Source organism: Acinonyx jubatus, chromosome E1, assembly GCF_027475565.1.
Source record: "Acinonyx jubatus isolate Ajub_Pintada_27869175 chromosome E1, VMU_Ajub_asm_v1.0, whole genome shotgun sequence".
Classification (NCBI taxonomy): Eukaryota; Metazoa; Chordata; class Mammalia; order Carnivora; family Felidae; genus Acinonyx; species Acinonyx jubatus.
Window position 1 is genome coordinate 7,780,251 of NC_069397.1, and position 24,435 is coordinate 7,804,685.

Here is a 24,435-nt window from a genome sequence, read left to right on the forward strand (position 1 = left end):
GAGAAGATTTTGGGGACACGTTGTCAAAGCAGTTACCTGGAGGGGCTTACCCCCAAAAGCTCAGGTCAGGGCTCAAATGTGGGATTCATCCAGGAAATGAGAGCTAAATTAGCTTGGTTTGATTGAGGTTTGGGGTTTTCTTTTGCTGTTAAAGGAAATTTTATTTTGTGATTTAAAAATCATTTATTCTGGAAGAAAAGCCAAGAAGTGTGAGATTAACTTTTGTATAAACCAATCACCTATAGAGCTGCTTACGATGTAAAGCTTTCTGGATTTAGTGTCACATTTCGCAGACCTCTCTGACACGTTACTTAAACAGAAAGACCACATTTCTCCCGTTAGTTATTTCAAAGTCACGTAATGTGGATTATGTTTATTAAGTGCAATAAATAGTCATCAAATTAGAGCTTGCATATTTTTTTTAACCTCCTTTGTTCCTAATTTCTGCAGAAAATTCCACTTCGCTAGAGCTACTTAGGATTGGTGTTTAGTAAACGAAGGAGTACGGTATTTTAAAGGAAGAATAAATAATTCATAGGAATGTGTTGACAACCCCCACCCCCTGCCCCCCACCGTTCCCTGGTCTGTTGTTCCTTTTCTGGAGTAGCTCTGGGCAGGGAAGCCAGAAGGAGAAGCCTGCCTCTGTGCTGATGCTCAGTAGAGAGATGTCTCTATTTGAAATGTAATTCAGTTTTGGATATGAGTTTGGAAATAAATCACCATTCAGTCCGAGCGTGAGCCATCAACCTATTTGCCTGCGTGAGTGAAAGGACGTGAAAAAATCGTCTTAGTTCAACGGCTAGATTCTTTTCCTCTGCCACCGTCCTTCCTTCCCCACCCCACAGTGCTATTTGCCTTAGTCATCCCTTTATTCCATTTTACTGAAAGTTAGAAATCGTGCACAATACCATCACACCCCATTCTTCTGCTCTTCTGATCTTTCCTATGCAAGTTCACTCCGGTGACCACCATTCGCAGAGGTATGAACCTTCTCTCCTTAACAAAGCCCATTACAGCCACTGCCCTAGCTACGTGAGAGCACCAGCATTAAGAAAAAAAATAATGTTTCCCGTGTGATCCGTCTGCTTTTTCCTGATGCTGGTTTATTTTATTTTTACTTTTTTTTTTTTTTTTTTTTTTGTAATTTGATATAATAGAGTTAAATTCTTAAAGTTACGATTGAGGGGCGCCTGGGTGGCTCAGTCGGTTGAGCGGCCGACTTCAGCTCACGTCATGATCTCACACTCCATGAGTTCGAGCCCCGTGTCCGTCCGGCTCTGTGCTGACAGCTCGGAGCCTGGAGCCTGCTTCGGATCCTGTGTCTCCATCTCTCTGTGCCCCTCCCCTGTTCACGCTCTGTCTCTATCTCAAAAATAAATAAAAACATTTAAATAAATAAAATAAAGTTACAATTGAAAATAAAAACATAAAGGGCGCCTGGGTGGCTCAGTGGGTTAAGCGTCTGACTCTTGGTTTCCGCTCAGGTCACGATCTCACGTTTTCATGAGTTCGAGCCCCATATTAGGCTCTGTGCTGACAACATGGAGCTTGCTTAGGATTCTTTCTCTCCCTCTCTCTGCCCCTCCCCTGCTCAGTCTCTCTCTCTCTCTCTCTCTCTCTCTGTCTCTCTCTCAAAAATGTAAATAAATATTAAAAAAAAAAAAAAGAAAATAAAAAAGTGTTGCCATTTTAATTACTATTAGGAAATGCTATGCAGCCATTACGCTTTTTATAATTTATAATTGAGGTGACATTCTTGAACATGTCTACATTTGTCTTCATATTCCAACACATATCCATATGTCTTCGTAAGTTCGAAAAGAGTAAACCACTGGAAACGATTTACTGAAAGTTTATCACCCCTTACCTCCAGCCCTACCTCCTATTTAAAGAACGCTGCCTCATGTTGCCAGTTCTTGTGGTTGATTTTACAGTTTGAGACCTGGTAGTACTTGTGTTTGTTTAACGTCCACCATCCTTTTCAGAGTGAGCATCGCCGTCTGTTTCGCTCACTGCTGTATGCCCGCACTTAGCACAGTGGCTGACTAGATGACAGTGAGACATCTTAATAAACGAACGAATGCACGCTACGTGCTCTTTTAGTGGGCCGTGTGCCAAGTGCTTTATTTTGATTCTTCACTCTCAAGTACCTCCCATTTGACCGATGAAGCAACTAAGACCAACGGGTTAGCTACTTTGCTCAAGATCCTACAGCTCAGTGATAGAGCCCCTGCCCTCCCGGTGGTCTTGTTACTGAGGATTTTTGCATAAGCCAGTTTGACTTGTGCTTCAGTCTTGCCGTCAAAACAGCCCTAATACGGGGGTGCCTGGAAGGCTCAGTCAGGCGTCCAACTCTTGATTTTGCCTCAGACCATGATGTCACGGTCGTGGGAATGAGCCCCGCGTTGGGCTCCATGCTGAATGCAGAGCCCGCTTGGTATTCTTTCTGTCTCTCTCTCTCTCTCTCTCTGTCTGCCCCTGCTCCGCTCATGCTCGCTCTCTCTCTCTCTCTCTCTCTCTCTCAAAATAAATACACGTTTTAAAGAATAGTCCTAATACATCCCCTACTTCACAGCTGAGGAAACCAAGGATCAGAGAGGTTCGTTTGCCCACTTTTACGGAGCTGTTTCAAATCAGAATTTGAACCCAGACCACCTGATTGTTGTCAGCGATGCTTAGTTATGGTACTGTACGGAAACCCTATAATAATATAATAATAAGAAGAGGAATATTAAAGCCTTTTACAAACACTTTTGGCATGCAAACGTTCCAGGAGACACAATAGTTAGAAATGGTATAGCGAACCCCAGTGTTCCTGTCACCCAGAATCCACAGGATTATCAAGACTCTGCCCCGCTTGCTTCATCGCACCCTCGTAAGGGCCGAAACGCTTAGCAGCGTGCCCAGACCAAATCAAGGTAGACGGAGCAGAGAGGCGGCTGGAGACACTGGCAGTTCCCCAGTGAACTGAATACTGAGCTAGGCTGCTGTCCCGAGTCCTTTCCACTTGGAATATGTCGAGACATATATCAAAAGACAGCGGGACCTACTCAGCCCAGCTGCACCCAGCATCGGAGGTGGGGTGGAGGTGGAGGCCTTCTATAGGCGCAGGCTCCGTCGGCGTGGCCTCACGTAGGCCAGATGGGACCCGCACCACGTTGGTGATGGCGCAGCAGTGGGTCCCCGACTTCGGCAAGCCTGCCGATCGCCTGGATTCCCGACGAGCCCCTAGGAGATGCTGACGCTCTGGGTCCGGGGACCACATCTCGGTAGCACCCGGGACTCCATCGGGGAGTCCCAGCTTGGCCCTCACCCGTCAGGTACTGCTCAGCCCAGGGAATCCCAAGGGAACCTGGGATTCTTTCTTCTAGTTCCGCCTCTAGAAATCAGGCCTCAGAGTGGCACTCAAAATGGAAGCCACCCGCTGAGGAATTCAGATGTAAAAGGAGCAAAAAGACTAATAATGGGGAAGAAATGTTTAATGAAATTTTAAATACAGAAGACGTGATAAAAGGGAAAATAACTCCGTGTGTGTGCGTGTGTCTCCAGGTTTGGGATACTTTCCAAAACCCATCCAGGAATGGGAGAGAGCAGATGGGGGTTTTGGTCAAGGGCTGAGCGGTAGGATTAGGAGGACGAGTGTATCGAGCAATTGACCTGAAAGAACAAGAAGTCGGTCTTTGACAAAATTGCCCTTCCAGGCTTTGAGATTTCGCTCGGACTTCTATGTGTACCAAGGCAGAAAATCATAGTGGTGTTTAACTGAGATGAGAAATGAACGCACTTGACTAATCTTTTTCTGCATCAGAAATAGATCTCTTTATTAAAACGGCTAAATTTTTAATTTGTTTCTAATGTTTATTTTTGAGAGAGAGAGAGAGCAAGTGGGGGAGGGGCAGAGAGAGAGAGAGACACGGAATCCGAAGCAGACCCCAGGCTCCCAGCTGTCAGCACAGAGCCCGACGTGGGGCTCGAACCCACAGATCGCGAGATCATGACCTAAGCGGAAGTCGGACGCTTAACCGACTGAGCCACCCAGGTGCCCCTAAAAACGGCTAAATTGAAGCAGCTTTAATATCACCGTGATTTTTAAAGATTTCCTGGTTACGTCAAACTTTAAAAAAGAGCCCGGAGGTCACTTGGTACACGCTCCCTTCATCCCAGCACCGTTATTCTTGCTAGCGCTCTTCCAACTTGCAGTGGTGGTGTGGCTCACGCTTCTTTTTCCTCGAAAATGCCCGACGTGAACGGACAAGTGAATGCTTGTCCGTCTTTGCTGGTCATCACGGCAGGCAGCGAGGGCCTTGTGAGAAGCACATCTGATCGTTTTCTTCCCCTGTGTAAAAAAGCAGAGAAAACCTCTTCTGTGCATCTGCCCAGAGGCAGTGTTCCCAGGATGTCTCCGTGTGGCCTTCCCTCCCAGTGTTCTCTGACCCCTCCCGCCCCTCGTGCTGTGCCGGCTGCCTGAATCACTCCTGTCTACCCTTCTATCCCCTCTTCCTCCCGCCCAGCACTTCTTCCTACAAACCTCCCCCTGTCCAGCCCCCCAGCACCCACACACAGTGGCCCCAGATTGCCGGCCTCTTTAACTCTCACTTCAGCATAAGCGCCCCCAGGACAAGGACCGTGTCTGTCTTGCTCCCCACCTTATATCCTAGGTCCGACCTTGTATGTATGTATGTAAATGTAGTGCTTCCCCAGTGTTTTCATCTCAGGTAATGTGGGAGGAACTTAGGCTATTTCTACCTCGGGGTAAACCAAAGGAGCTTTTAAACCCTCAGGCTGCTGCTCCCAGCTGAAGGCAACAGCCTAAAGACTCCAGTTCCCACCCCCCCCCCCCCCCAGGCTCGGCAAGATCCGAGCAATCAGACAATCAGGAAGTCATACTACAGCAGGGCACCCCCACAGACCAGTGGGATTGCATCAATGAGCCAAGGAGTAAATCCGAGTACAAGTCTGTTTCCAAGTTATTTTACTGGTACAGCTGACCCTTGATCGACACGGGTTGGAACTGTGCGGGTCCACGTATATGTGGATTTTTTTTCTCAATAAATATATTAGAAAAAAGGTTGGAGGTTGGCAACAATTTGAAAAAACTCACAAACCACATGGCCTAGAAATTTCAAAAAAAATTAAAAACGTATGTCGTGGATGCATAATACTACCATAAACACACACAAATCTATTATATAAAGTTAAAGTTTATTCAAAACTTGCCCAAACATTTGCAGACTGCACAGGGTGCCATTTGAGTGGAGAGAAAGATGAACACATTTAGAGATGGAGTATTAAATCGTAACTCAGTAAAATCAGCTGCTGTAACAATTTCATAACCACCTCTGGATGCTGTTGTGAGCTCAAGTCTTGGGAGCACCCATTTAAAATGCCATGCGGGGGCGCTGGGGTGGCTCAGTCGGCTGAGCATCTGACTCTTGATCTCGGCTCAGGTCATGATTTCACGGTTCCTGAGTTTGACCTCCATGTCTGTGCTGTCAGCACAGAGCCCGATTCTGTGTCTCCCTCTCTCTCCCTCTCTCTCTCTGCCCTTTTTCCTCTTGTACTCTCTCTCTCAAAATAAAAAAAAAAATAAACGTGAAGAAAAGAAAATGCCACGTGTGGGTGCCTGGGTGGCTCAATGGGTTGAGCATCCGATGGGTTGCTCTTGATTTCGGCTCAGGTCATGATCTTGGAGTTCGTGAGATCGAGCCCCTGCTTGGGATTCTCTCTTTCCCTCTCTGTCTGCCCCTTCCCTGCTCAAGCTTTGTCTTCTCTCTCTCTCTCCCAAAGATAAATAAATAAACATAAAAAAGAATTTAAAAGGGAATAATAAAATGCCATGTGTGATGCCAATCATCTCTGCATAAGCAGTTTGTCTCTGCAGTAAATTGCGTATCTTGGTAAAAAGGGATCTCTCGTGGTTCTATCAGTAGTTAAGTTTTGGGCGAGTCAGAAGTCACACGTGGATGTTTCAACTGTGCATCGCGGTCGGCACCCCGTTCCTCTCATTGTTCAAGGGCCATCTGAGCCTCAGTTTCTCTTCTGTGAAATGGGGATAATGCTATCTCAATAAACATGTTTTTACGTTGTTAATTTTTGGTTTGTGTTTAATGCCATACCCAGTGTTGATACAGGTTCTAGAAATAATAGGCTTTCTCATGTACTGCTGATAGGAGTGTAAAAGAGCCTAAACCCTCTGGGGCGTAGACTGGTGGTACAAGTCAAATCCCTACAAACGTGCATGTCAGCTGGCCTTGCAGTCTCAGGTCTGGGAATTTATCCTCAGGATGCATCCTAGTCAGAACTATGAACAGCAGTCTGTCTGCAAGATATATATGCGGTTACTTCTAATTCAAAAGGAAAGATACAAAATGTCCAGAAAGGCTATATTGACTGAATTAATTATGTTGAATCCACAGAATAGACCACTATGTACCTATTAATGATGACGTTACAAAAGAATTCTGAACAGCACAGGGAAATTATTAACATACATTGAAATATAGGGGCGCCTGGGTGGCTTAGTCGGTTAAGCGTCTGACTCTTGATTTTGGCTCAGGTCATGTCTCATGGTTCATGAGATCGAGCCCTGCATCAGGCTCCGGACTCACAGTGGAGAGTCTGCTTGAGATTCTCTCTCTCTCTCTCTCTCTCTCTCTCTCTCTCTCTCTCTCTCTGTCTCTCCCCGTCTCTCTCACAAGATCCCATGTAAAGTCCACCTTAGAAAGTGGGCTCTGGCATGGGGCACCTGGGTGGCTCAGTCGGTTAAGTGTCTGACTTCGGCTCAGGTCATGATCTCACGGTTCGTGAGTTTGAGCCCCTGCATCAGGCTCTGCGCTGACAGCGTGGAGCCTGCTTGGGATTTCTCTCTCCTTCCCTCCCCAACCCATGCTGTCTCTGTCTCTCTCAAAATAAATAAATAAACTTAAAAAAAAAAAAAAAAAAAGAAGTGGGCTCTGATGAGAATCAGGCGTAGGATCGTCCCGCCTGGTGGAGAGTAGTATTTGACCCTGTTCACTGCACCTGCCAACATGGTGAGGGTCCTCCGGAGATGCCGTGGCTCTGAAACCAGCTGTGGCACCGAAACTGAGCTATCCGTGTGGGGCAGCCCCCTGGTGTGTGGCCGTGGGCCCCAAGCCGGTCCCTTGCCAAGCCTGTAATTTATCACAGATAGATACATTCAGACATACTGTCATTATCCATTACTGCTAATGGGGTAATGTGTTTAAACTATAAATACACGGGCAGGGTTGAGATGCCAGCTTTTGCCCAAACATTACCGGTACCGCGTTCCGGGTGGTTTTTCTATGGCCGTCACCTACTTGGCACTAACTGCAAAGCAGAACCCTGTGCCAGGCAGGCAGTGTCTGCCTCGGCCCTCACTCCAGCCTGTGAGCGAGAGCAGAGAACCGTCCCGGCCGTGCAGGTGAGCAGAGGGACGCGCCCGCCTCCCACGGCCGGGAAGGGACAGAACGAATCCAGGGCGCTCTCACCTGGACTTGAACTTCAGCCCCGGCCGGCAGATGTCAGAGGGGGCAGCCAGAACTCCCGCCTTTCGGGTTCCGGTGCCCCGTAACCGGGAAGAAGGCGCAGCAGCCTGCCTCCCGGGTTGCCGCGCCACGTAGGTGGGTGGTCCACGCTGAGCGCGGGCAACGCGGCCCGCCGGACTGGAAAGTGACTGCTCTGTGCCGCTGCTCTTTTTCAGCCCGTTGCTAGCTGTGTCCTTTGCCACGTGCTGTGCCGTTCCAGGCGTCGCCCTCCTGACCTGGGGGGTGAACCCCCTCACGGGAGCCCTGGGGGTCTTCAACATCTTCCTGTACACCTGTTGCTATACCCCGCTGAAGAAGATCAGCATCGCCAACACGTGGGTCGGAGCCGTCGTCGGGGCCATCCCGCCTGTCATGGGCTGGACGGCAGCGACCGGCAGCCTGGACGCCGGTGAGTATCTCGCGTGCCGGGTTGCGGGGGTCTCGGCTTCGGCCCACGGGCCCGTGGCGGGGGGGCACCAGGGCCCAGCCCTCGGTGGGTGGCTCTTGTGCGCAGACCTCGGCACCTGCCTGTCCGAGGCGTGTCCTTCCCGGAACTGCAGCTCTCGCTCTCTGAGTCCGCTCTAGCCCGTACTCATTCCTGCGGTCGCGTGAACGCAGGGCGGAAGGGAGACCGTGTCATCAGGCTTTCCAGGGGGACGTGTGCTTTCCCGGGCCGGGCAGGGAATGCCTAGGGGAAAAAAAAAAAAAAAAACCCCACAGAAACAAGCAGTGCTATGACAACGGGTAGAGTGGAAAGCAGGCACCTAAAAGTCACGAGCCCCGTTAGGGCTGATCAGTCCTGGGGGACGTCCCGCATCGTGGAGCAGTGTCCAGGACTCGGTCTCCGGGCTCTCCCGCCCATCCGGACGCTCCCTGCCCGGGCGTGAGCTTTTCCCCACAGAACCAGGTGATTCCCCACCCCCCCCCCACCCCACCCCTTTGTGAAGGAGCAGACCCTTTTCATCAGTTTCTCATTTACTTTTATATGATTTGCTTAAGTCCTTCACAGTGTCTACAATAAAACCATTGAAATCCATCTACTTTTTTTTTTTTTTTTGGTGGCATGTCACAACGAAATTTGTGGGGTGAAAATAGCTCCTTTTTACCATCTGGAAGGGAAGTTTCACAGTCTAATTAGCCAGGTAATTAGTGTTTCTGACCAACACTTAGGAAGGAAGTGGTGAGGTTTCCTGCAAGAGACGTAAGTACATATTTTTCACATGAGAGATCAAAAGGCAGTTGACCATAAACGTTTGCCCTGTAAGCCACATTTCTGAAACTTTTCATAAAAGCCCTTACACTCTGACTTGGCAAGCTTACAAAGGCTGTTACACCTTTAGCGTGATTGTCTCTTAGCACAGTTTTAATATCCTGTAAATGTTGGCGTTCCACGCGTCTACACATAAGATATTCTAGAACGTTCCTGCTCATTTGCTCAGTGATACACCCCAGACCGGAATCTCATCCGTGTGGGAGGGATGGCAGCACAGTGGTGAGGAGTGAGTGCTCCAGAGCAGGGGTGCCCTTTGGAACGTTCTAGACTTTTTTAATGTTTATTTTTGAGAGAGAGAGAGAGAGAGACAGTACTAGCTGGGGAGGGACATAGAGAGAGAGGGAGACACGGAATCGGAAGCAGGCTCCAGGCTCCGAGCTGTCAGCACAGAACCCGACGTGGGGCTCGAACCCACAAACCATGAGATCGTGACCTGAGCTGAAGTTGGATGCTTAACTGACTGAACTACCCAGGTGGCTAGTTCTAGACTTGACATGAACGTTCTAGACTTCTTTATGCTACCGTCTCCTCAATCTCCCCCGTGGTCCCTTCTCACGGAGCTGTCGTGAGGATTAAGTGAGTTCTTGCTAAGTATTCCTCATTTGTACAGTAGATGGATTCATGCAGATCAAGAAAATAATCTCAAAAATCATGAGATTTTTATTGGTCTGGCAACTCTGAGCAATTCGTAATTGTTACCTGGCTGTTGTTCTGCCCACAGTGAGCTTGCCTCTGGGCTTGGTGGACAGAGCGCCTGGCCTTGGGTCCGGTGTTAGGGATGGCCATCTTGAGCGTAGGTGGGGAGAGAGGGAAGCATGGGTCTGACATCTCCAGACTAGATGGTGTCTGAATTTTCCCCCTCGTTTGCAGTTTATATTTAGAGAACACACCTGCTTACCACCAAATTCCTGGTCAGAGTCCCCCTCCTAGTTCTGCCTGGAGCCCCAGTCTTGACCCTGCCTGGAACCTTCCATCTCCCCTCACCCCACTCTCCTCTCCCCTCCTGTACCCCTCCGAACCTTTCTAGTGATCGCCCAGACATTTGAGTTGGGGCCCTTGAAAGAGACCCCCACTCTGCAGCACTGTGCTCCAAGTCACCTGCCTGCCTGAAGGAGACAGCCCCACACCCTTCCAGAGTGCCAGGACCTTACATGGGTTCCTCACACCCAGCCTAAAGGAACAGGGCCCCCAGGGGGCACCTGGATGGCTCAGTCGGTTGAGCGTCCGACTCTTGATTTCAGCTCAGGTCATGATCTCACAGTTTATGAGTTCGAGCCCCGTGTTGGGCTCTGTGCTAACAGTGTGGAGCCTGCTTGGGATTCTCTCTCTCCCTCTCTCTCCCTGCCCTTCCTTACCTCTCTCTCTCAAAATAAATAAATAAACTTAAAATAAGTTAAAAAAAAAGAAAAAAGGAACAAGGCCCCCAAAACTACCTTTTCTTTCTGGGGAATCCCAGACAGAGCCACGGTCAGGGTTAAGTATTACTATCTACAGGGACAGATAACCCCTGGAGGTCGATGGGGGCAGGGCAGTCCACGGCGGTGCAGAACTTGGTCGCTTCTGTCGTCTGTTGGTCACCCAGATTCTTGCTAGCGGCTTTTGTTGTACTCCCAGGCGGTTTCCTTCAGAGGACTTTGGGCCTCGATGTTCTTTGGAGTTGCATCCCCAGAGGCCAGAGAGAGAAAGAACTTTGCAACAGTCTTCCCACTTAGAGTGCGCATTCGGCTAGGAGCCTGGATTTGTTCAGGGACAGTATGGATTTAGCTGAACTGCCAATAGTCATATTTAAAATAAATTTTTTTTAAAAAACGTTTTTAAAACACATCTTTCTGTAATCCACATTTAATCGCGTATATAAATTCATTAGTGAGACAGAGCGGAAGGCCAGGCTATACTTTGTTTTAGGTTGCAGGGCAAAAATGCATGCTTATCTCGCAGAAAGAGACCCATCACTGCCTGAACGGACCCCGGCATAAAGCAGTGCAGCCCGAAACAGATTTGTGTCACCACAAGGAGAAGTTCCTCTAGCAGTTGCCTTGTATTATGTTCTTTTTCTTCAAATCCTGAAAACGCATTGTGGGGCACACAACCACAACATGGGTTACTGCCCCCAGAATTCTGATTCGCCCACAGGTCCGGTCGTATACCTAACGTCTTGTCAGATTTACAGAAGGAAGGTTACTTTGCGTGATGCCTTCAACTGTTTCCAGAAAAGTTTTGAAACATGAATTTGATAGAGCAAACGTGACATCAACAGCAAATCTTTGATTACATCGAATGAATGAATGAATGAATGAATGAATGAATCAGTCAATCAATCAGTAGCTTCCATTTTACAGACAAAACTAGGTTAACCCTGGGTCAACTGCCAAATATTTATTGGGCCTCAGCCATGTGCAAGGGCCGGTAAATTTAGCCGGAAGTAGTCAAAGAAATAAGACAGAGTCACGGGGCACCTGGGTGGCTCAGTGGGTTAAGCGTCTGACTTGGGCTCATCAGGTCACGATCTCACTGCTCGTGAGTTCAAGCCCCGCGTCGGGCTCTGTGCTGATAGCTCGGAGCCTGGATCCTGCTTCAGATTCTGTCTCTCTCTCTCAAGAATAAATAAACATTAAAAAGAAAAGAAATAAAGCAGAGTCTGCAAGAATGTAGTTTCAACATTTCTATTGCTGGGATTTTAGCCACTAGGTTGAATGTGACTATATATACAGTCTTGTCACCTTCTAGAATAGAACCCACTAGCCACATGTGGCTGTTCAACTTTGAGCTTAAACTAAATCAATTTAAACCTTCAGTTCTTAAGTCCCTGTAGCCCTATTTCAAATGCTCACAGCCACACAAATTTGAATGTGCATCAGGATCACCAGGCAGGCTCACTAAATAGAACCCAGATTCCTGGGCCCTGCACCTATAGTTTCTGGTTCAGTAGGTCTGGTGTAGGGCCTGAGAATTTGCACTTCTAACACGCTGCCTAGTGATGCCCGTGCCCCTGCTCCAGGGACTGCTTTCTGAGCCACTAGTCTGAAAAGACAGAACCAGAGAGTGAGCCTTGGCTGTCAAAATACCTCAGAAATTCCTAGGGACATGGGCAAAGGGTGGGGGCAGATGGCATTATGGGAGCTGCACTCAGGGTGTTGTCCGTATCACCCGCGGAGGTTGTGTCTCCCATCAGGGTTCTTCTCTTAGGGGACACGTTTGCTTGAAACAGCCCTGATGGGAGAAAAGTGGCCCCAAACGTTTCCCTCCTGCAGTATCTCCAAATCATTTTGTCTTTGGACCTCCAAAGAGAGATCGTGTTGGAGAAGCGTATGGATGGAGAAGTCTTTGATGTACTCCACTGAACTGCAGGGACAGGAAGGAAGGGGAGGCCGGAGGGGAGGAAGATGTAAGAGGGTCTGGGAGACCACCCACTCTGCTGATTGGCTTTCTTCCTGGGGCAGGTGTCTGTGAGGACCTACTGTGCGCTGGGCACCGAGGGATACAAAAATCCCTAAAACCCAGGCCCCGTCTTCACGGAAAGCGTGTCTCAGCATCTTCAGGGAGAGGCGGGCAGGTGTCAAATAACTGACTGAGCTGTCAGAGCTTGAGCAAGAAAGAGGTCTTTGGAGGGCTGTGCGTTCTCCTAACCTCCCCAGACGGGCCCAAGAGGGCTTTTGGAGCAGAGGACCTTCTGAGTGAGGACGAGACCGCTCTCTCAAAGAGGGAAGGGCTTTTCGAGGAGAGGGAAGAGCGTGCACAGGAATTTGTAGGCACGGGAGCTGAAGCTGGACAGCGTGGGGCAGGGGCCGTGATCTGAGATGAGCTGCCTGACGGGGACTGTATTGAAAGGCAGTCAAGGCCCTTGTAGGTTAAGCAGGAGAGGGGCAAGGGCCCCAAGTTCAGGATTATTTGCCCGTGCCGCAGGTGCGTTCTCCCGTGGTGCTGGAAGGCAGCGCATTGCCGAGCCCGCCCGTCCTCCTCCCAAGCCTGCGTGCCCTTCCGTCCCCCCACCCCTGCGCCTCTCTGGTGGGGGGTTCTACTGTCCCAAGCCTGGCCTCCACCCTTCCCTAGTCACATTTCACCCTGCAAGTATCTAGTGAAGCCTCAAGCCGGTCATCCTCCTTGGGACATGCTGTGACACCTGCCAGCCTGCCGGGGGTGGGGGGGGGGGGGTGGATGCCGGGGCCGTGTTTGCAGGGAGGCAGAGTCCACTGGACGGATTCCGTTCCTTGGTCCTTTCCCCGGCTCCTCCGGCAGGACCTCGAAGACCCAGCACGAACATCGGGGTCCCTCAGTCCCCCTGACCACGTGACCCTCCCTAGAGGCCCCTTCCTGGGCCCCAGAAGGAGGCAGGCAGGCCCCGGAAGGGGGAGGGGTGGTGGGAATTTCTACGGCCTCAGGACCTGTCTAGTTGAGAAGAAAGATAAATAAGGAGCTGTTGCGCAAAACACGGTTCGCATCCCAGACGGCTCGGCTCGTGGACTGAGGACATGTCAGTGTTCCAAAGTCCTTTCCCCCCTTCCCAGCGTCTACATCTTTTTGTGGTTCCTGTAGTGGCTACGGGGCCAATTAAGACCTCCAGAGGGCCTGAGCGCCCAAGAGATCAACCTGCCGTCCCTCCTCCAGCCAAGACCGAAGAGCTGAAATAAACCTGAGGACATCACATGGGATTCTGGTTCCCCCCCCCCCGCCCCCCCACAACCTCTTTCTTGTTGTTGTTGTTTTTATCCGAGAAAACGGAATTTTTCTCGTTGTTTCGGATGCCCCGGTGGTGTTGTGGGTGCAAAGCATGTGGGTCTGGCCTGCCCCTTGGCTAACCCAGCACCTGGCGAGGCGTAGCGGGACGCGGGGTGGCGGGGGAATTGGACAGATCAGTGTGTGGAAATGGGGAACGCTAAAGCAGTGTTAGTTCTTGATATTTGCTGTTTCATGGCTGAGACGTTTCCGGCTGGAAACTGCTAGCTTCGAAAGCCCTGTTGATCTCAGCAAAGGTCGGCATCGTCATGGGGTTTTACCTGCGACCGTGTCCCCTCTGAGATTTGGGGTTAGGCCTTGTCTCCCTACCTAATTACTTTGCCTTTTCTTATTCATGTATTCATTTATTTATTTTTTACCTTAACCGCTATTAAAACGCATTAAAAATGCTTACCCGCAAAAACTCTGGAAGGCCAAAGGAGACGACTTAGTTTATCTTCCGGGCCTCTAAAGTACCTTCCCCTCCTCCTTGCCAAAGCCACCTCTCCCTCCCCGTCTCTGCCATTTCTTAGAAAGGCTCAGATTCTGTTTTCCCAAATGTGACTAAATCCCGGGTCTTGGGACTTCGGGACTTCAGTGGACCAGGCTAGGGTGACCCGCTCTGCTCTGCTCTGCGTAGAGTTGATGTGTAAATTGCCTTTGGTTTGTAATTCAAATGTTGTTGTGTGGTAAACATTAATTATGTCAGCCAACATTCAGTTACAAATGAGGACTCAGCCCGAGGCTCTTATCAGGAGGTGACATTTGGCAGATGGATGGTTTTAGTAACAAAAAAAAAAAAGAGATTGCGTTTTTGTTTTTTTTTTTTTTTTTAGCCTCAGCTGGTCAACTACAAAATGTTAAATACTGTTTCACTTTATGTACCTCCTTTATTCCAGGATGAGAAAATAGACTAGGAAAGGGGGGAATTTATTCCCTCACTCATTCAACAAATATTTATTGAGGGCGTATTAAGTACCTGGCACTGCCAAACCCAAACACTTCAAGAGATGTCCTGGAACGTCCTGGTCTGAAATCAAACTTGAAAATGAGTGTCTGTGTTCATCTGGTGTGAGGTTTTTCCATAACTACTCTCAGAGGTCGCATTAACAAATGATTTTTTTTTAAGTTTATTTTTTTAAGTTTATTTCTATTTATTCTGAGAGAAAGAGAGGGAGGGGGGAGGGGAGGGGCAGAGAGAGAGAGAGGGAAAGAGAATTCCAAGCGGGCTCCACACTGTCAGTGCAGAGCCAGATGCTGGGCTTAAACTCACGAAGTGGGAGATCATGACCCAAGTAGAAGTCAGGAGTCGGATGCTCAACTGACTGAGCCACCCAGGCGCCCCAAGACAAATGATATTTTTAATTTTTTTTTATTGTTTACTTATTTTTGAGAGGGGGAGAGAAAGAGAGAGAGGCAGAGCATGAGTGAGAGAGGGGTAGAGAGAGAGGGAGACACAGAATCCGAAGCAGGCTCCAGGCTCCGCGCCGTCAGCACAGAGCCCGACTTGGGGCTCGAACTCGGGAACTGCGAGATCGTGACCTGAGCTGAAGTCGGACGCTTAACCGACTGAGCCCCCCAGGCGCCCCGACAAATGATATTTTTAAAGACAGGGTGAACAAGGAACATCTTCATGGGAATATTAGCAAACCAAACAATATCAGAGCCCTATTCTCTTCAAAGACAGAAAACGCAAAAGGCTGAGAAAGAATGTACTAGAAATACGTTGGGTGTAATACGTTAGACCCAAGACAGACGGTCTAATTGAAGGCCAGCCAATTGGTACAGCCAGGGAAGTCGAGTCTCAAGATCAGTTGTGCTGGGTTGACCAGTTGATCACGGTCACAGCTGTTCGGGGGCAGGGCCAGTGCCTTCCTGAAGGAGATGAACAAAATGGCTTTGGAAGGGCAGCCTCTGGTTGACACGGTGCCCGGTGGGTGCACAGTGGCTTACACTGTGGAAGCCGACCTGTTTCGCAGGCCCCTTTGTGTCAGCCCTCAAAAGAAAGGCTTCGGAATCTGTGCCCATGAAGCTTTGGGTTTGGCTCTCCTCCCCCTAGCTCGCCCCCACTTTACATCACCACGTAACCCTGAAAGCACAAACACAACCAGTCGTGGAACAGACCGCCCGCCAAGGGCCAAGGTGAGAGGGAGCCTGTTGTACCGAGGAAGGAAGACCTCCCAAACCTAGCACTGGGGTTCACAGGAGCGGTTTCTTTGTCCTTTTCGAGGCCCTGGCTGGGTGGTAAATGACAGTGAATGGGTGTGGGTGGAGGTGGGAAGGGGATGAATGTGGGCCCACCGGGCAGCCCAGAAAGCAAGCTGAAACCATTGAACTCCATCCCAAAAGGAATTTTGTTTCCGAAGAGCACGTTCGGGGACTCAGAGCTCCAACTTGAAGATTTTTGTCTCCTACCTCTTGGGAAACCATTCGGCCGTGATCGTCTTGGCTTTGTTTGCCAACAAAATGATGGACGTGTGCCATGGACAAGGCTGTTTCTCGAGCCCGAGCAGAGGGGACAATGAGTGAGGTCCCCCTCAGTTGGTATGCAGGTGTTTTGAGAGGGTTTTAAAATGCATGTGCAGCAAAACCTTGGGTCGCGAGTAGCTTGTTCTGCGAGCGTTCTACGGGACGAGCAAACATTTCCAATCAGTTTTAACTGAATCAAAGAGTGATTGATGCCTTGCAATGCGAGTGGTTCATGACGCCGAATGTCGCGTGATCACAAACAGAGCCAGTGGTTTTGAAATCCGCTTTGATACGCGAGTGTTTGGGATTACAAGCATGATTCCGGAACGAATTAGGCTTGCAAACCAAGGTTTTACTGTATTTGCAAAGGGCCACTAGGAAGACATTAGTTAGCCTTGCCCCACCTGCTATTAGTATATTAATATGCCCCCCCAGTCAGAGCAGGGTGCCACGAGATAAGGCTTCTCTGCGGCCCTTTGCACACGTACACGGCCTGCCCGAGGTATGTGCCGTTCTCCCGTTTTCTGTATATGGAGGAAAATAAGAATGTCCTGGACACCTGGACATTCTGTCGAGTTGCCTTTGAGCTGGGATTGTGGTGTCATGATCCCAGGAGGTTGCTGCCCTCCAGAGAACCATACCCACAGATACACCACCTACATCCTAGATTTTCAGTGTTTTATGCATCCGTAGACCAACAAATATTTGCTTCAAAGACTCTACAGAGTGGGGCAGGAAACTGAGAAAACACATCCGAAAGAAGCAGAAAAGGCGTGGCTTGTGTGAGTGGATCGGAACTCAGAGACCGTCCTCTGATCCCAGTTTGCGACTCACTTCTTCCAGGAAGCCTTCCCTGATCTCTCCGAGGCTGACATGGGCCTTCCTCCTGTGCGTCGCCCACAAGCACTCCACCTAAGGTGACCTCCAGAGGCAGCACTCCCCCTTTGTGCCGTCCCCCTCCGCAGCCAGACTCCGGAAGCGGGGCCCGGAGAACGGACCACGCCTGTCCCGCAGCGGGCCCGCTGCAAATTTCCGGTGTCCCAGAAGATAGGCCCAGTACAAACAGATGGCTCTGGGGGTGGGTGGCACTGAGGTGAGGCCTTTGAGTCAGTAAACGGAGCGCTCCCGTGTTGACCCCACAAGGAAGGTGGGCTCCACCACAGCCCCAGAACTAATCCAAGCCTTCCTGCTCCGGGGTCACCTTATCTTGATGAAGAGAGCAATTTGTTTTACATCTTTCCTACGAGGAGAGGCAGTTGCACACAGCCCATCGAGTAGAAGCTTGTGGGGGTGGTGGTTTTCTGATTATGATCCATTAAGGCTAAGCTGTGATTTCTAAAGCTCTTTCATTTGTGACATGAGCCAAACCCACACCCAATTTCCTCTCGCACAGAAAAGCAGCATGCTACTCTCTTATGAAAATGATTTTTTTAATTATGTTATTTTAAGCAGAAGCATAACCGAAAATGCATATTGAGCAAAACAGAATACTCCAGTGGGCACACAAAAAAAGAGAGGGCTTTTGAGAGAGGCAGGAGCCCACACCGGGGCCCTGATCATCTTAACCCTTTCCAGTCTGGTTTCCTGGCTGAGGCAGCTCCTCAGCAGAACAGCTAGGATTTCCGCGATTCCCCCGCCCCGTTCTCCGTCACCGCTGCTTTCCCTTCTCGGTGTCTCAGCCTTGTCCGCCTCCCCCTGGGCCCCAGCTGTCCTCACTGCAGCCTGTAATCTGCTCAGACCCTTTGGGGGTGAGCCCCGTCCCGGGCTGAGCCGGGGTGGGCTACTCCACGTACGTGATGGCCAGGACCTCACAGGGTCCCCAAGTCCCTGAGGAGCCACCAGCGCCCCCTCTTTACTGGTCCCTTCATGATCTGCCTTTCCATCAGCACACAGAGGAGGCATCCAGCCTTCCCTTCTGTCCTTTCCAGTTCCCCAGGGATACTCCCGGGCAAGGCCAATATCATCTGTCTCTAATGGAAGCAAACTATTTTTTTTAAGGTCCCGGGACCCCCTAAGAAACCAGCAAATGCCTTTTTTCCTTCCAGCAAACCCGCTGCCTGTTCTGCAGTGTCAGCCTTTACATTGGCACCCTGCAGCCACCCCCTAGCAGTCCTTGTATGTCCCCTGTAGGGGCAGCAGCTGTCTAACAGAAGGTGCTGCTTGGGGCACCTGGGTGACCCGGTCGGTTAGGCGTCCGACTCCCGGTGTTGGCTCCGGTTCGCGATCTCACAGTTGGTGGGTTCGAGCCCCGTGCCTGGCTCTGCGCTGGCCGCTCAGAGCCTGCTTGGAATTCTCTGTCTCCCTCCCTCTCTGCCCCTCCACCCCCCAAAATAAATAAATTAAAACTTTACATAACTAAATAAAAGGAGGTGCCAGTCATGCTGAAGACCCCTGGGTGGGGCACGTTCACGAATCTTCTCATCTGTAAGAGGTTGTCGTGAGCGTAAGAGAGAGAGAGAGACAGAGTTCCTCCCCCCAGTGCCTGGCGTGTGACAGCCCCGGAGCATTTAACTGGAATGGCTTGGAGGCACCTCAGACTTCAGATGGCCGAGAGTCGAGCGCTTCACGCATCCACCATGAGCGCACTCTCCGGTGTGTGCCCCAGCGTCCCCCCCTGGGCACAAGGATCGGTGTCTGCCACCCCCATCCCCCCCATGACACCTGACCCGGTCTGCAGGTGCCCGCGGGGCCCAGCCCCGTGCTTTAGCTCCTTGCCTCTGGCCGCGGCCTCCACACCGTGCCAGAAACCTACCCAAAGCGACCCTTCGCAGGGCCCGATGCGGTGCACCTTCCACTTAGTTGGGCCTTGCCGCAGATGTCGCTTTTGGGAAGGCCGTCCCTGAGCCGTCAGTGCCCAGTTGCCCCCAGCGTGTCCCCCGTTCTCTGAATAGCGCCCATCACTGTCACACGGGTTTATGTCTGCCCCTCCCTCCAGACTTGGAGCACGGCTCGGCCTGGCCTGCGGTGGACGCCCGCCATCTGGTCACCAAGTGAGTGGATTCCACGCATAGTGGCCGCTTCCATTGTTAGCGTGAAAATGGGAGCGTGTTTACCTGAACTGCCATATATGTATCATGTTATTTGTAGAGAAGGTTAAAGGGGATTTGAGGGACTTGGCAGCCGAAATGGGGACGCTCCCATCAAGTCTCCGTTGCTTCCTTATATTTGAAGGTCGGAGGGGAACTGACTGACTGACGGAGCCCACGAGGAACTGTGACTGGGTCCGAGAGCAGGCCCCCTTGCCCCGCGGTCTGCACCCACACGAGCTCTACTCGAGATGCTGCAACTGCCCCCTAACACTCAATGCAGAAATGGGCGAGTTCCCGCTCAGAACAATAGGAGTAAAAAAAAAAAAAACAAAAAAACAAAATCACCACTCTGTCTTTTAGGGGACGGGAAAGCCCGCCGCCTTTGTCCCTCTGCGGCCCACGCTGTTGAGTACAGATAAGAGATTAAAAGAAGGGCTCATTCCTTCTGATCCTCTTTGGCATGTGCACACCAGGGGCCCTTCAGGACCTTAGAGCCCCAGCCTGGGTTTCTGAATGATTCTGAGTTATTTAAACCGCCTTCTCTCCTGCTGGGTTGTGTTTCAGCGGTAGTATCCACCCTCTCCTTCTCGGAACATTCCCACAGACGGGGGGCAGGTGGAGTGCGCTCAGTAGATCCTCATTACCTGAAATAGGACTGTGGTGACAGAATTTCAGCCTCTCTGTGCGGGATGCTGCCGGCCAGGGCAGGTGACACAGTGAGTGGGTGAGCGAGCCCTCAGCTCTCTCAGCGGGGGACCCCCAGGGGAGCACTTCGGTGTCAGGAACAGGGCACCGAGGGTGGTTTGCCCCGTGGGCTCACGAATCGGTGCTGAAACACACCGATCCCGGGTGGCTTTTAGGAAAGCCTTTCTTTGCACACGTGGGCTCCCACTGATGATGCCTCTGGGGACCCTCCACTGCAGCGGCATCGAGCGCTTTCTGTATTCTGCTCCCGAGAGGCGACGGAAAAGGCAAATGGCCATTCCCTTAAGGAATTTTGCATTCAAGCAGGAAGCAGAAACGACGAACGACTGCACGCGGGGTTGAGCCAGTGGTAGATGCAGGTGTGAGTAGCTCCCAGAGACGTATCCTAGCTCAGGCCCCTCTTCACGACGGCCTGGTTGCCATCTGGGTGTCCCAGAAGCGTGTCAGGGTGAACACATCCCAGGTCACGCTCCTGCGCTGTTCTCTGAGCCTGCCCCGTTTTTCATCTCATAGAATGGCTGGCATCTCCGTGGGCCCCTAAACCAAGGGGGTGCCCTCTCCTTCCCCTCCTTATTTACTCTACACTCACTCCCTGCCACTTGGCCTCCTAAATCCCTCTCAAGTCCCTCTTTCCTCCCACTGTCACCACCTTGACCGCAACACCCGTCCCCTCTCATTTCCTCAGCCCCTGATGGAACCTTCCGTGCCTGCTCTGGGCCCCGCCAGCGTGCTCTTTCTCAAATTGGCCAAGTGACACTGATGCCCTTTCCTCACGCCCCCCGCACACGCACAGGTGCTCACACACACACACACACACACACACACACACACGCTGAAACGTGTTCCCCTGTCTCCATGGCTTTCTGTTGCTTTGGGGATCAAGCCAGTGCTTGGAAGGCACACCCCGCCGAGGTGGGGGTGGCGTGCCCTGCCTGTCCCTCCAGCCACACTAGCTTCCCTTTTCTGATTTTGATACGTTTTTTCCATTATCGTACAGTCCAGCTGACCTCTTTCCCTTTCGATAGACAGCTCCGTGAATCCTAACGCGTGTTCTCATCTCCTTGTAATACCTCCTCTACACCGTGCACCTTCCGGCCCCTTTGTGACCACCTCTTCCTCCGCCAGCCCTCACGGGACTAGGTCACCTGTCCCGCAGAACTCAGCCCAGACACCCCCTCCTCTGAGAGGCCTTCTCTGCCTGCCTCCACTGGGTCTCGTTCTGTGTCCTCATCGCACGGACTTCCGCACGGCAGTGGGGTGCCGACGCAGACTCAGTAGTGTGGCTCTTGATGAATGCCTCGATGGCGAGCCGCCTTCCGGAGGGGTGGATTTGTGCTCCCCGGCGCCCGGCACGGTGCTCGCCACTTAGTAGGCGCTCAGTTGGCACTTTCTGCGGGAGTAAGTGAACAGTGAGTCGCCTGCTCGGGAGTGGGCTGCCTGACTCGTGGGGGCTGTCTTCACAGCACACGGGCTCGTTCTGTTTCCTCCTGTCACCTCCTTTTGTAGAACCTAACATCATCTGATCTGTGATGGTTCGCTAAGGGGCATGAACCCTACCTAACATCCTATGTCAGGATTAAATGAGGTAAACTGTGTGAAAGGCTCCCCATAGGTGCCCGGTGAGCGGCGGCCTTCATCCCACCGCTGTGGGGGAGGGGAGGCCCTGTTCCAGACAAAAGGGCTAAACGGTGCTCGCGATACTAATACGTCCTCGTTGAAAAGCTGCCGAGCCACACACAGGCTCCCGTTCTGCTCAGGGGACCGTGTTCCTTTATGTCACTCCATCTATTTGACACATGCGGTCTTCGTACCTCCTGCCTGTCACATGGCGCCGGCCCGTGGAATGTGCCAGACACTGCCCTGGGAGCCCTGGCTCTGCTCAGTGACGCAGCCAGGACAGGGACAAAAGCCAGGATGCTCAGCGCGGGGGGGGGGTGGGGGGGGGGGGGCGGCTGGGGCTACGTTCAGCACCGTCATTGCGAGCAGGGAGCCGCCAGGCACCCTGGGGAGGGGCCTCGTAGAGGAGACCGCCTCCGCCTCCCCCACACCCCCTGCGCAGAGGTCCCACCGGTGTAGGGGGCCTCTGGTTGTCGCGATGCTGGGACGTACGGTGGGCGCTGGGTGGATGGGAGCCACAGATGCCCAGTGCCCCGCGGTGGGGGTGTGGGGTGGGGGGGGGGGGCGGGGAATCTTGGAGAGTGTGAAGTTACCCCCTCCCCCGGGCTTGTCCCCCGATGCCAGGCCTGGACAAGGTGGAGGCGAGAACAGGGACGGGCAGAGACTCTGAGATCCGGGTGACATCCGGAGGGGCCACCTCGGGGCCAGAAGGGCTTTGCGGGCGAGAGGCAGCGATGCCTTCGTAAGCCTCTGATGACAGCGTGTCTTGCTCCCCTTTTCCCCTCAACCCGCACACAGGAGCGTTTCTCCTGGGAGGGATCCTCTACTCCTGGCAGTTCCCCCACTTCAACGCCCTGAGCTGGGGCCTCCGTGAAGACTACTCCCGCGGCGGCTACTGCATGATGTCAGTCACCCACCCGGCCCTGTGCCGGCGCGTCGCCCTGCGCCACTGCCTGGCCTTGATCGGACTGTCCGCCGCCGCCCCCGTCCTGGACGTCACCACGTGGACCTTCCCCGCCATCTCCCTCCCCATCAACCTGTATATTTCCTACCTCGGCTTCCGGTTCTACGTCGACGCGGACCGGAAGAGCTCCCGGAAGCTGTTCTTCTGCAGCCTCTGGCACCTGCCCCTGTTTCTGCTGCTCATGCTCACCTGCAAGCGGCCGCCAGGGGCGACCTGTGCCGGGGGGGAGCCTCGGGGTTGACCCCAGGTGGGCGCGTGGGGAAACAAAAACAAAAAAACGTACAGGGAGACGCACTTTTTTTTTTTTCTTTTTTTTTGTGCTTTGCGGTGAGCCCAGAATATTTTGTCAATTCTAGAAGCGGAGAAGGGAAATTGCCCGGTTTGGTAGGAGATTGTAAAATGATTTGATGCTCCGTGATCACGCGACGTTTTTTTTAATGGTAGCATCCAAGATGCGCCCCAAATGAGAAATGGGTTGGCTCAGGTGATTAATAATAGAGAGAGAGTATTTTTCTCTTTAAGAGTCTTTGTAGATTTCTTCCTCTAACCCCCGACGGCCCCCTCCCCGTTGATTTTCCTCTTTGCGGGGAGGTACAGGTCCACGTCTTCCTTTTCTAGCCACACACACACACGCACGCACACACTCACAGACAAACACACACACACACACACACTCCCGGCCCGCCAGTCGGAATGCTCCCTGGTGACCAGACGCGTTGATCAGGAGTACTCGGTCTGGACTTTCTGTGTCCTCAGGTCCCCGGAGGGCCACGTCGGAGGAAGTGCGCCCTGCCGGCCCTCCCCGTGAAAGAGCCAGGGCCCCCAGTCCAGCTTTCTCACATATATTCTCAACCGCATACTCCCCCAAACAATAATAGAACCCGAAGGGTGTGCTGCCGGCCCATCGCCAAGGGAGAATTCCAAACGGTTGCCTAGGGGACCCCAGACGGGACTGCCAGCCCCTGGTCCACCCCCGTTACGTATCAGCATTTCAAAAACTCCCAAGGAATCAAAGGCATCTTTATATAGTTCACTTGAAAATACAGGAGGTGTCTGAAGCGTTTTCTTTCTGGAAGGGTGGCGCCAGACTTCGTACCAGCCATCCGGCGGGCTCTGACCTCCTCGTGTCCCCCGTCAGCCGCCAGTTTGCTGCGCGGCTTCTCAAGGCCGATGGAGAAGGGAAGACAAACAAACAAACAAAAACGTGAGTAGGCCTAACCAGCCACAGGGCTCACGTTCGCGTCCCTTCGGTGGAAAACGCCGTTCTCTCCCGGGATCTTCTGAACTCAGAAATCAGCCTCCGTACATCCGCTGGCCAGAAGCTCGGGTCCGACTCTGGGCGGGGATGCGTCCGTCCTGGGAGTTGTGCGAGCTAACCTGGAGCCAGGCATGTGTGGTCCCTTCCATCCGTCCGTCCTTTACATACGGTCCTTGTCCGCTGTCGAATCCCACTTGCCTGAAGGTCTCGATGCTTAACGGGGTGTTTTCCTTGCTCAGTCTGTGGGGGCACTGCTGGGATTCATTGTGGGGAGTATTTAAGGCGACATTTAAACGGTCACTGCAGCCTGCCCGTTCTCAAAATTGTCTAAAGCGACTGCCGAGAACATGTGACCCCCGTTTCTACTTCTGTGCGGTATTACCTCCCGGCTGTATCCGGGTCCTTTCCCGTGGGGAACGTGGCATAGGAATGTCTGCAAAGAACGTCTACACCCTGTTGCAGCCCTCGGGTTTGTAAAATGCCTCCATTCTCTCCTGCTGCAATAAACCAGTAGGTGAGAACAGCAGTGGGCGTGATGTCGTGTATTTGATCGCCTTGTACTGAGTTGACACGGGGCCTGGCAGAATTGCTAACACTCGACTCGCTTTTAGGAGCGAGCAGGGGTTGGAGGGGGGCGATCGGTATTTCTGTCCCAAGGTGGTGGAAGGAAGTGCGTTGGATTTTTTATACCTGTAAACCCGAAACAATAATGAGCATGCTTATTACTAATAAAAGAAGGGCCATGACCCGCCCGCCCTTCCCCTACCTTCAGCTTGGAAACACCCAGCCTCTCCCCTCTTCCTACGAAACCAGCACCACAGACATCATCCTCCAGGGTTCCCAGACCTGTCGTTCTCCTGCTCGGAAAAGGTCAGTGGCCA

The 24,435-nt window shown here is 51.9% G+C and overlaps 1 protein-coding gene across 1 annotated transcript in view; it reads left to right on the forward strand.

Annotated features, from left to right (window-relative positions):
* Window positions 1-24,080, forward strand: part of LOC106983011 (protoheme IX farnesyltransferase, mitochondrial) — a 136,365-nt gene extending 112,285 nt beyond the window's left edge. Inside the window, exons 6-7 of the mRNA XM_027047284.2 lie at window positions 7,703-7,935; window positions 22,131-24,080. Of these exons, the coding sequence (XP_026903085.1) occupies window positions 7,703-7,935; window positions 22,131-22,537 (640 nt within the window). The 3' untranslated portion in view covers window positions 22,538-24,080. The remainder of the gene's footprint in view (window positions 1-7,702; window positions 7,936-22,130) is intronic.
* The last annotated feature ends 355 nt before the right edge of the window (window positions 24,081-24,435 follow it).